The sequence below is a fragment of the Cupressus sempervirens genome, chromosome 3, assembly GCF_028749045.1.
Source record: "Cupressus sempervirens isolate cs-2001-9-10 chromosome 3, ASM2874904v1, whole genome shotgun sequence".
NCBI lineage: Eukaryota > Viridiplantae > Streptophyta > Pinopsida > Cupressales > Cupressaceae > Cupressus > Cupressus sempervirens.
The window spans coordinates 866,195,201-866,205,802 of record NC_143120.1 but is presented as its reverse complement, the minus strand read 5'-3'; the positions used below and the strand labels follow the sequence as shown (position 1 = coordinate 866,205,802).

The 10,602-nt window shown below is 36.2% G+C and overlaps 1 protein-coding gene across 2 annotated transcripts; it reads left to right on the top strand.

Moving 5' to 3' along the window:
* The first annotated feature begins 1,942 nt into the window (after positions 1–1,942).
* LOC149569518 (ribonucleoside-diphosphate reductase small chain-like) lies at positions 1,943–5,488 on the top strand. 2 transcript variants are annotated; one of them, XM_089822194.1, is made up of 11 exons: positions 2,079–2,216; positions 2,317–2,444; positions 3,197–3,357; positions 3,567–3,615; positions 3,804–3,930; positions 4,016–4,081; positions 4,166–4,282; positions 4,392–4,554; positions 4,649–4,719; positions 4,806–4,941; positions 5,052–5,488. In XM_089822194.1, exons 2-10 carry the CDS (start codon positions 2,324–2,326, stop codon positions 4,918–4,920), a joined length of 990 nt encoding a protein of 329 aa, XP_089678320.1. In that variant the 5' UTR covers positions 2,079–2,216; positions 2,317–2,323; the 3' UTR covers positions 4,921–4,941; positions 5,052–5,488. The 2 variants fall into 2 exon arrangements, with proteins under 2 accessions (XP_089678319.1, XP_089678320.1); XM_089822193.1 differs by having other exon boundaries at positions 1,943–2,216; positions 4,806–5,406.
* Positions 5,489–10,602: the final 5,114 nt, after the last annotated feature.

The following is a 10,602-nucleotide window of genomic DNA, read 5'->3' as shown; positions in this document are numbered from 1 at the left end:
GCAATTACAATGCCAACGTTGATATTATGATGACGTTGAGGACACTTGCAAAAAAAAAGACATAAAAATCACACACAAATTACACTTTTGTTGCAAATTGTCGTCTCAATTTGACCCCAATTATTGTAGTGTTAATACAATTACTATGCTTTTGGCATGCAAGACTTTTCTATTTAAATACTTTCCCCACATATATCACGTGTTCATTGTGGTCTATATTTATTCATGTTTATTATCTCCTTATCAACATGTTTATTATCTCCTTATCAACATGTTTCTAATTATGTAGTAGTAAATATTTTTAAAGAAAAATTACACTCTCCACTAGATTAGTGTTAGGAAGCATTTTTTGCGTCGTACTGTCAATTCAAACATCTTGAAGAGAGACCTCAACAATAAATTTCAACATATAAACCACCACATCAAATTAAGATCTTCAAACATCACCAACCACTCAACCTCATTATTAATCCTCAAAACCTAAAAGAAAAGACTCATTTAAAAAATGACCTCCTTTTAATGTATAGAACACAACCAACCTTTACTAACCCTATGCAACAAGGATGTTAGAGCTCATTTAATTGTGGGAATTAAACAAATATTTGTTGAGACAAATTAAAAAATAAATCAATCCTTAGTTTGGATGCATCAAACCGGAATAGGAATATGAGTTACAAATTTCCATTTTGGTTGAAAATGTGGAATTCGAAGTAAATCAAATTTAAATTTTCATTTTTCCCACTCAACAAAATTCAATTATGAATTAACAAATCTAGCATTTGATAAATTCTAGATATAAGAAAAATGTAGCATTTGCTAATACTAACACCCAAACGAACTTAAACTCTTATTGTTATTATCTAATTTTTCCATGAATGTCTATCTTAAATTTTTTTGTTACCTACTCCAACGTCTTTGAAAGAAAAGGAGAAAAAAGAAGTTTAATATCATTTTTATACTCTTTTCAATCAAAATTAAGAATTAGAAGATTGTAAAAAACGGTCCGATTGGTTCCAAGAAGATGATAGGAATTGGCTTTTTCAAAATTCGGATTTGAAAATTTTTGCGTTTGTTTCAAAATTGACAAAATGGAATTAGCATACTGGACTTCCAATTTTGCCTCAGAACCAAGTTTTCCAACTTTCTACTAGCAAGTAGGAATTGAAACACAAAACCTGGTTATGCTTTTTAAGGAGTGTAAAAATAATAGATTGGACTACTTTTTGAAATTTTCATTCAACTCCAAGCTTATGCATAAAAATGTGTCTTCACACGCATCTTCTAAGTAAAACAAACAATTCAAGTAAAATCTCAAGGCCCGTTTGGTTGCTGGAATACAACCGGAATAGGAATAGGAAATTAGAATATGATTTGTATTCTTTGTTTGGTGCGTGGAATAGGAATCGGGAATAGGAATACGTATTCTCATTTTAGTCCCAAAATGAGCTTTTGTCCATTCCAAAAAATACCTGTAATTGGAATTGCTATTCTTGCATTCATTTTAGCTTTCTCAAATTTGATTAAATTTTCAAATCCGCTTTGACTTGGGGTGAGCGCTCGAACTTTGTTTTCAATATTTTCAAATATTTCAGCGATTTTCCAATGGCGCCGATTGCATCTTCAAAAATATTTTCAAATGGCGTCGATTGCAAGTTAACCCTATTCCAATTTAAGCTTGCGTAACCAAACAAGGGATAAACAAGATTGGATTGCATTTTTCCATTCCTATTCTTCATTCTCCATTCTCATTCAAATTTTCTATTCTAATTCTCAATTCCTACGCTTGCAACCAAACAGACCCTCAATGAATGAAGATTTGCAAAACTTTGATTTTGCTAAACCAAAGTTTGTAGAAATCCTAATTTTTTAAATTCACGGACCCATGTGAAGCAATCCCTAAGTTTTTAAAAGCCTAAAAACCTTGGATGCTCCACTTTGTCGTCCCGCCAAATTTTAAAACAATTTAAAAAATTTGAGGAGCGTTCTAAACACCGACAGAAACGACCGCCACATTTTGAATTTGAAATCATAGATCGAATAATCACACCGTTTCGCCCAAAAATGCGAGGGACTGGACGCCTCAATTCAATATATACATCCTTGTTCCTCAGCAAATTATAGGCTTGGCAAATCTATCAGAAGTAGGGGCCTCCCATTCTGCGATAAGCTTACCCATTTGCTTCATCTGGTTTTCTTCTGAATTTTATCGGTTCAAGGTGAATTCAGTAGCCATGGTTTTGGTTTTTAAGTTGTAATTCTTTATCACTAAATGTTTTGAGCGTCAATCATTTTCTTTTTTGGCTTTGATGTTATCAGATCAATCATGGTGGCAATTAGCGAAGAGCCTCTGTTGATGGAAAATCCCCAGAGGTTTTGTATGTTCCCAATCAAGTACCCTCAAGTTTGGGAAATGTACAAGAAGGCGCAGGCTAGTTTTTGGACTGGTAAGCACTTTTGCAGAATTATGTAATTTTGAAGGGCATTGAAGAAATTTGTGTAAAATCTTCAAAACGTTCTATACCTATTTCTTGAAGTAAATTGTGCATTGGAACGAGCTGCTTATACTGTAGCGGAAAATTGGGTTTGGCTGCATTTTTAAGGTTTTAAATTGTTTTCTTCAAAAAAACATACATTCGTTATCTGTGGTACGTTTGATCACTTTTCTTGTGGTTTCTGGATATCTGTGTTTAAGGGATCGTTTTTTCTTCCCTTATCTCAGTGATTTGGTATTTCTTGATTGCCTCTTTTATTTTGCAGCTAACTGATTGCAAATTTGTATAGGGTTTGTGTTCTCCTTGAATACCTGTATTTATCATACATTAGCTTTGCCAGATGTACAATAGCCCTTGAATTTGTTCATGAACATTGAACCCCTACATTCAAATACAAATATCTAGTGGACAAATCAGTCCCGTTCTTAAGTGAACAAGATATTGCATAACATCTGCAACAAAAACCTTGATATTTGGGTTATTCTGTGCCCGACAGCCGACTATTTCTGAGATATGCCATTGCCAGTTTAAGCTAAATGCGTAATGAGATGAAGCTAGATCTGTGAAAAGCCCAAGGGTTTATTTGTTAATCTTTTAATTTTTGTATTATTTTGTACCCTAATTTAGGGGTTTTAACGGCACATTGGCAGAAAGAATTAATGCATAATCTGTATTTGGCGTGGTTTCTGGTTGTGGTTATGCAGCGGAGGAAGTTGATCTGTCGCAGGATGTTCAGCATTGGGAGAGGCTAACTCATAATGAGCAGCATTTTGTTAGTCACGTTTTGGCTTTTTTCGCTGCTTCTGATGGGATCGTCTTGGAAAATTTGGCTGGCCGATTCATGAAAGAAGTTCAAGTTCCTGAGGTACCTGATCTTTTGCATTTTAATTTTTTAGGATTCATAATTTTGAGTTTACACCGGAGAAAATACGTTTATATTAGACGCGAAGACAAAATGTACATTTTTATTATAGCAATACATTTCAGGAATGCGAAAATGGGGGTTATCTATGGTTTTCTCTTGTACTTATCTGTAAAAGAGTTTGACGATTTGAAACATGGCCCCTTTTGCAGGCACGCGCCTTTTATGGTTTTCAAATTGCAATTGAAAATATTCATTCAGGTACTTTACTGTATTTGTGCCCTGTGTTGGCTTTGCCTTGGGTTTTGATTTCAATTTTAATAATTGCATGGTTGAAAAGATGGTTTTACTTTAGTCGTGCCCTGCTTTGGCTTTGCCTAGGGTTTTGATTTAATTTTAATAATTGCATGGTTGAAGAGATGGTTTGACATTTTAATTATACCGTACAGAAATGTATAGTCTCTTGTTAGAAACTTACATCAAAGACTCCGAGCAGAAAACCCATTTGTTCAATGCTATTGAAACTATTCCATGTGTGTCAAAGAAGGCAGATTGGGCTCTTCGTTGGATTGAAAGGTAGTCTGCTCATAATCTTTCTGTTTTGATTTTTGGTACCTTTGACAGCCCTTCGATTCTAAATATTAGCCCTCGCTTTTCCTAGCTCTGAAAGTTTTGCAGAAAGGATTCTTGCATTTGCATGTGTAGAAGGCATATTTTTCAGTGGCAGGTATTATACATTGGCTGAATGATTTATTAATGTTTCATCCTTCCTGGTATGTTTGTGTTTTTAAAGTGGGTTTTTATCTTGCAGCTTTTGTTCAATATTCTGGTTGAAGAAAAGGGGGCTGATGCCAGGCCTAACTTTCTCGAATGAACTCATTTCACGAGATGAGGGTCTTCATTGTGATTTTGCTTGCTTGCTCTACAGGTATGCAAGTTCAGAGCCTCAGAAATTTGCTACTTTAGCTGGTTCTTTTTGATGTATCATCGATTGTATTAAAAGCTATTGTTGTTTTGGGTTTACTGCTTGTTTGCAGCTTGTTGAATTACAAATTGAGTGAGGATAGAGTGAGAGAAATAGTGTGTGATGCTGTAAATATTGAAAAGGAGTTTGTTTGTGATGCTCTACCATGTGATCTGGTGGGGATGAATGCCAAACTCATGAGTCAATATATTGAGTTTGTTGCTGATAGGTTGTTGGTAAGTAAACTTTGTATTTTGAAGGTGTTAATTTGGTCTATCAAAAAAGTTTTTTTGGTCATACGATCTGACAGTAAAAAAATTTCATGTTTAGATTGCACTTGGGTATACTAAAGTTTACAAAGTCCAGAATCCATTTGATTGGATGGAACTGATCTCTCTTCAGTAAGTTTTTGATGCTGTCAAGTTTTGATTTTTTAACTACAGGCTTGGTAGAGAATTGAAATTTAAGCTTGTAATTTACTTTGCAGAGGAAAGACAAATTTCTTTGAGAAAAGGGTTGGAGAATATCAAAAGGCTAATGTTATGTCTAGTTTGAACAACAGTGAGGGACATCATGTATTTAGTTTGGATGAAGACTTTTAGAGCACCGGATCAATATGCCAAGTGAGCTATAAATCCTGTTTGAGGATCTTAAATTCTTTGATTGTAATAAGGTGTTGGATTAATGCTTCAGCGTATCCGTTCTTGCTGATTGATCTATATTTCTTACTTAGGATGTGCACAAGATGGGTGCAGACTGTTTAAGATGCTAGATCAGCATGCCAAGTGAACAGCATTCTGGTTGAGGATCTTACATTGTATGGCTGTACATAATTCCAGTTGAGGATCTTAAGTTCTTGGATTGTATTAAGGCACCGAATCAATGCTTGAGCTTATTTCTAACCAGTGATGGATCTATATTTCTTACATAGAGGGTTTGTGAGCTGTGTATTTTGTAATTGCAGAAGACATGCTGTTTCAATCAATTTATTGTTGGCATTTCTTTCAGTGGGAGTTAGCAGGCTCATGTGTTCTTATGTGATTTCTTTTGCTTCCTTTAATTTAACGAGTTGCTAATCTACATGTTAATTGGGATATTGTAAATGTAATATGAAGATACATTGATTATATAAGATGTTATAGTATGACAGTCCAGTCCATTTCAAATTTATCTGTGACTGGCTGAAATTGGAGGTTCGAGGTTTATTCATTGTGTCTCTAGATGCATCATATTGATGCAGTTCACTATTTTTTCTTGGAATTTTTTTAATCATTGGTAGATTCTCCACGCTTTCAATTATGAACAACTTACAGCTGTTTAATTTCAATGATATTTACTGAGAGGAGGATGAATTACCAAGGTATCTGTTAGGGTACTCTTCAAAATTGTTGCTATACAACAAATTATACACAAAATATAAATAAGCTTTACATTTGCCTAGCACATTAAATCAAGATTTAGACTGTTATATGATGTCAAACTTAAGCTTTTAAATGTAGCTTTTTGATATATGATGTGATCCCTAAAGATTGTTTAATAGCTTTTCCATATCACAATAAAAATAATAATTTGTTTCATAATATCAATCATTGCATTTTTGTGAAATCTAACATATTGTAATATTATCTTAAATAATCAAAATGACAAATTTTGGTTCAATCTCAATCTTTTAGGTTTCATTTGGTAGTAGGAATATGAGTGGAATAGGCATATGTGAATTTTTAAAATTTCAAATTCTTTGTTTGGAAAAAGAGGGGTAAAAATTTATTAAAACAAAAAGGATTACACCAAGGAGCTTTATCTTGAGCAACAAATTCATTAAATTCTTGTAATAGGTCAAGGGGAAGTTGCCTCCTATCCATAATATTCTAGCCTAGAGTATGATTAGAAGCCCATTTGGCCAAACAATTAGCAATTTTGTTCTATTCATAAGGAATGTAAGTAAACTTAATGAACTCAAGAGAGGTACAAAAGGGAAGAGTTTGATTAATAATAGTAGCCAGTTGCCAACTAACATCCTCAAGCTCTTGCAAGGAAAGCAAGTTCACCACCTTTTGGGAGTTAGACACATAGATAATCTTGCACCATCCTTGCAAACAACACTATTTCACAACAAATAAAATGGCTTGAGCCTCCATGAGATTGTTAGTATGGTCACCCTTATGCATTGAAAAAAAGAATTTAACTTCACCATAATTGTAACAAGCTATTTCTATAATACTAGTAGGGCTTAGATTCCCTTGGAAAGAACCATTAGTGTTAATTTTCAAAACTCTATGAGGAGTCCAATGCCCCTCTTAATTCACATGTCCTTTCCTTTGTTGTTGAGGATGTTTGGGCACTCTTTGATATCATTGAGTTGCAATTCTATCTTAATGATGAAAATTGAGGCGATTGCATATAGCAAAGATCAATTGGATCCATGCCTCCATCTAATGCACACTTGAATAGTTTTTTTGAAGAGAATGAGAGATCTTCCACCAAAGATGCATAACACGAATTTGAACATCTTGGAAGATTTGATGATTCCTCTCTAGCTAGATATGTCAAAGAATGAAAGATGGGCCAGCAATCTAAGTAGCATGTTGAGGAGAAGACTTGGAGGGAGCATTGCCCAAGTGAGCTCAGAACTCAGGCATAGAGGAAGCATGCCTACAAGAGTATTCCCAAGCACTCCACTAAAGGTGTCATTTAGTAGAAAAGGAGCAATGAAAGAACAAATGGGAGACAAACTCCTCCCCATTACCACACAAAACACAATAAGAGGGGCCTTGAAATCCACGTTTACAAAGATTATCCCATGTAAAACATAGTAGTACCATATGCAGGAGCATTAGGAGCACCATCTCTTTGCTAACATAATACAAGATCACAAAGAGAGGAGTCATGAAGCCACATCAACTAGAACTTAAAAGGTGGATGCTTTGGAATAAAAGTCAGTAGCAGAAAATTTGATTGGCCAATGATTAGATTCCCTCAAGTCTAGAATTTTTGAAGAGAGTAATGGTGCCACTAACCCAAAAACAAGAAACAAAAAATCTGTCCAGAGGTTTTGAGATAGTAGAAGCCTTGGTCCTTCGATTATTCCAAGTATAGAGACCATTAGAAGGCTTAACATTAGATAGATGCAACAACGTTGTGTTGATGAAGAAGAGTAGAAGAAGGCTCGAATCTAGCCAAACCACCTTGCTTCTCCTCCAAACTTAACACTAAATTGAAGTCTCTTGTTAGCACCCAAGGATGAAAAGGGTGACAATTTCTAACATATTGAATATGCCTCCAAAGTTCCTCCTTTGCCACAAAATCAACAGGCGCATACACATTAGTAATTATGATTACCTCTCCTAAGTCCAAAGCAGAAGCCACCATAGAGAGAGTTGAGCAATAAGATACCCAACCAAGGGGAGAAATTTTCTACAGATCCCAAAAGATAGCCAAACCACTAGCACTTCCCATAGCCCCAACACATTGGCATTGCCTACAAGGCCAAATACTAGAGGCATATCGAACCATAGACTCCACAGAGAGCTTAGTCTCTTGGATACAAAAACATTAGGAGAATGATCAACAACCAAATTTTGAATAGCCTTTTGTCTAGGGATGCTATTCAACCCATTAACATTCCATGAGAGAATAATCATCATAAAGTAGAATGGGGAAAATGAATGGTTTCACTCACCTAGACTCTATCACTATATCTCCTATGAGTTTAATCTTCTCTTGGTCTATTTTGCGCCCACTCCTTAGAGGAGTAAAGGAAACCCTCTTAAAGGGTCTATGCATTAACCCCAAGGGGAGAGGAGACCCCTTACCCTTACCAGATGTTAGCACATCCTTAACCAAGTTTGCCAAGACAATGTCATTATCCTTCGGCACCATAGGTGTCACCAGAGCATTTGACGTAGGAGCTATAAGGACCTCACAGTTCTGGTGTACCACAACTTGGGATGATCCACAAGCGTCACGAGGTGAAAGTCCCTCATCTGGGCAAACTGGGTGAGAAGGGATACTAGGATGAATACCCTCCTCTAAAACCATACTATCCAACACCTCAAGCGATTAAAACTTGAAGATTGTTGATCTTTCAAAGGCCTCTTCTAACCATGCCCCTTAGCTTGTGGGTGAGTAGGGGTAAATCCATCCTTATCTTGCATTTGAGCCTTTCCCTTTCCTGTAGTATTTGGTTGATTCTTCCCCTTAGTTGCATTATCCATATGAGCTTGTCCTTTCCCTACAACACTTGCCAGACCACCACCATTGTTGGCCGTAGAACCATCCACTCCTTTGGAAGTCAAGTTGCGAGGACATTGACATTGTAAATGACCATACTCATGACATATCCGACATCGAAAAGGGAGGGATTCATAATCTAATTGTTGCACCTAGGAAGAAGCCCCAAGATAAAGTTTCAAAGAATATGGTAATGGGTTATTCAAATCAATTTCAACACAAATTATAGCAAAATAAATAATCTTTTTTATCGAGGGATTGATGTGCAATTGTAGTTGGATTTCCTAGTAAAGCAGCAATTTGATGGAGGATGTCTTCTCGCTAGAATTCTAGGGAAAGGCAAGAAAAGAAAACCCAAATTGGCACTGTTGAAGGGAGATCCTTCGCAGAATTAAATCTTGAATGCTAGGGTTTGACAAATAACCCCACATAATTGTAGAAATAGGGCCCTCCTTCAAAAACACGATCACGATTAGACATGCATGAGTATACAACAAAAAAAAAGCTATTCCCAACCAACATTATCTCCATATCTCCTTCCACTTGCCATGAGCGATAGATCCATGCCTCAAGAGCAGATAAGGAAATCTAGATTCCAAGAAATTTGCATATCAAAGCATGCTTAGTCTAGTATTCAATGTCCTCCATCACCGCAGCTGGAGGAATACCTTGAACAGGATGATCATGACTACGTGGGAAGCAACCATTAACTTTTTTTCATCTTGGAACTCTCCCCTGAATAAAATGATTCCAATCTCATTGCATGTGTAGTTGAAGAAGAACCATCTTTCCTCACCAACGCAGAAGAAATCACAGGCCCTAGCATGCAAACAATAAAAAATCCAATCCAAAAATGTTTGCAAATGCTCTTCAAATTTTGGAACCCACACTAATTTTGTCAAGCAGCTGTCAATCCAAAAAGAACATGAAAGAAAATCAACGAAAAGGCAAAACAAAAAAAATGGGGCTAGGGATTGAGCCCTAGCCCAACACGCATTCATCACTCCTCATCGCTTATCGGATCACTATTAAATCGATTTCTAACCAAAAGGGTTTGTGGTAACCAGTGTGACTTGAATTGGAGTTGATGTGTAGCACTGTGATTATCAGCTTAACACTATGCCTCACGACTCGCCTTCACACCAACTCGGCTGCACAAAATTCAAATTGTGAATAGGAATATGTATTTCGATATTATCCAAGAATGAGCGTTTTTAATTCCATCTAAATAGGTAGAATTGGAATAAATATTCCTATTCCAATTTTATTTATTTTAGAAAACATAATTTTTTGGGTCTATGAATTCTTCATCAAATTTTGAATGAACCAAACAAGAATAAGAATACGTATTTCTTTTTTCTATTCTAGAATAACAATTCTAGAATACATATTCCTGTATACACTAATCTAATGTGCTAGAAATACTAATTCAACGAAAGCATTTACACATTAAACTAACATAACATATAAGAGAGACAAAGAGAAGACAAACTCAAATGAGAATGTGAGCCATGGATAAGCTCTCTCAATGAGATTGTTCTCTTGTTTTTGAGATGTGTCTATGTGTAGATTGGGGATGTATGCTCAATTGCTTGCCCAAAGTTGCTTCAATGGTGGAGATCGGTAAATGGCAAATTGGTAGCTTTGTGAGCTCTCAATTTGGCATTATAAGGGTATGGGTATGGCTTTTGGCTCTCAAAAGGGCATGATAACTTTACTCAAATGGTTGTGATTGAAATGGCTTGGGATGGGATTCAATTTATAGGCCAAGGGGTAGAGGGATGGAGGGCTTAGATGCAAGGATGGGGAGATGGTTAAGGAGGGCTAAGATGCACTCAAAGGGGAGCACATGGATTGTGCTTGTTTAGCACCAATGGGAAGGTGACACTTGTCACAAGGAGGATGAGTGTGAGAGGGTAGGGTAAAGGGTTGGTTAAAGGCATGATGAGTGGGGTTGAGTATGTAAGAGAGATGTAAGAGGGATGAGTGTGGAAGAGGGAAGAGTGTGGAAGATGGATGTAAGAGTCATGAGTGGGCTTGTAAGAGTCTTTTAT

Excerpts from the sequence above, each read along its gene's own strand:
- LOC149569518 (XM_089822194.1), top strand. The coding sequence starts at position 2,324 with ATGGTGGCAATTAGCGAAGAGCCTCTGTTGATGGAAAATCCCCAGAGG. Across the intron at positions 2,445-3,196 it reads GCAGGCTAGTTTTTGGACTG|CGGAGGAAGTTGATCTGTCG; the intron begins GTAAGCACTTTT and ends GTGGTTATGCAG. Across the intron at positions 3,616-3,803 it reads AATTGAAAATATTCATTCAG|AAATGTATAGTCTCTTGTTA; the intron begins GTACTTTACTGT and ends TATACCGTACAG.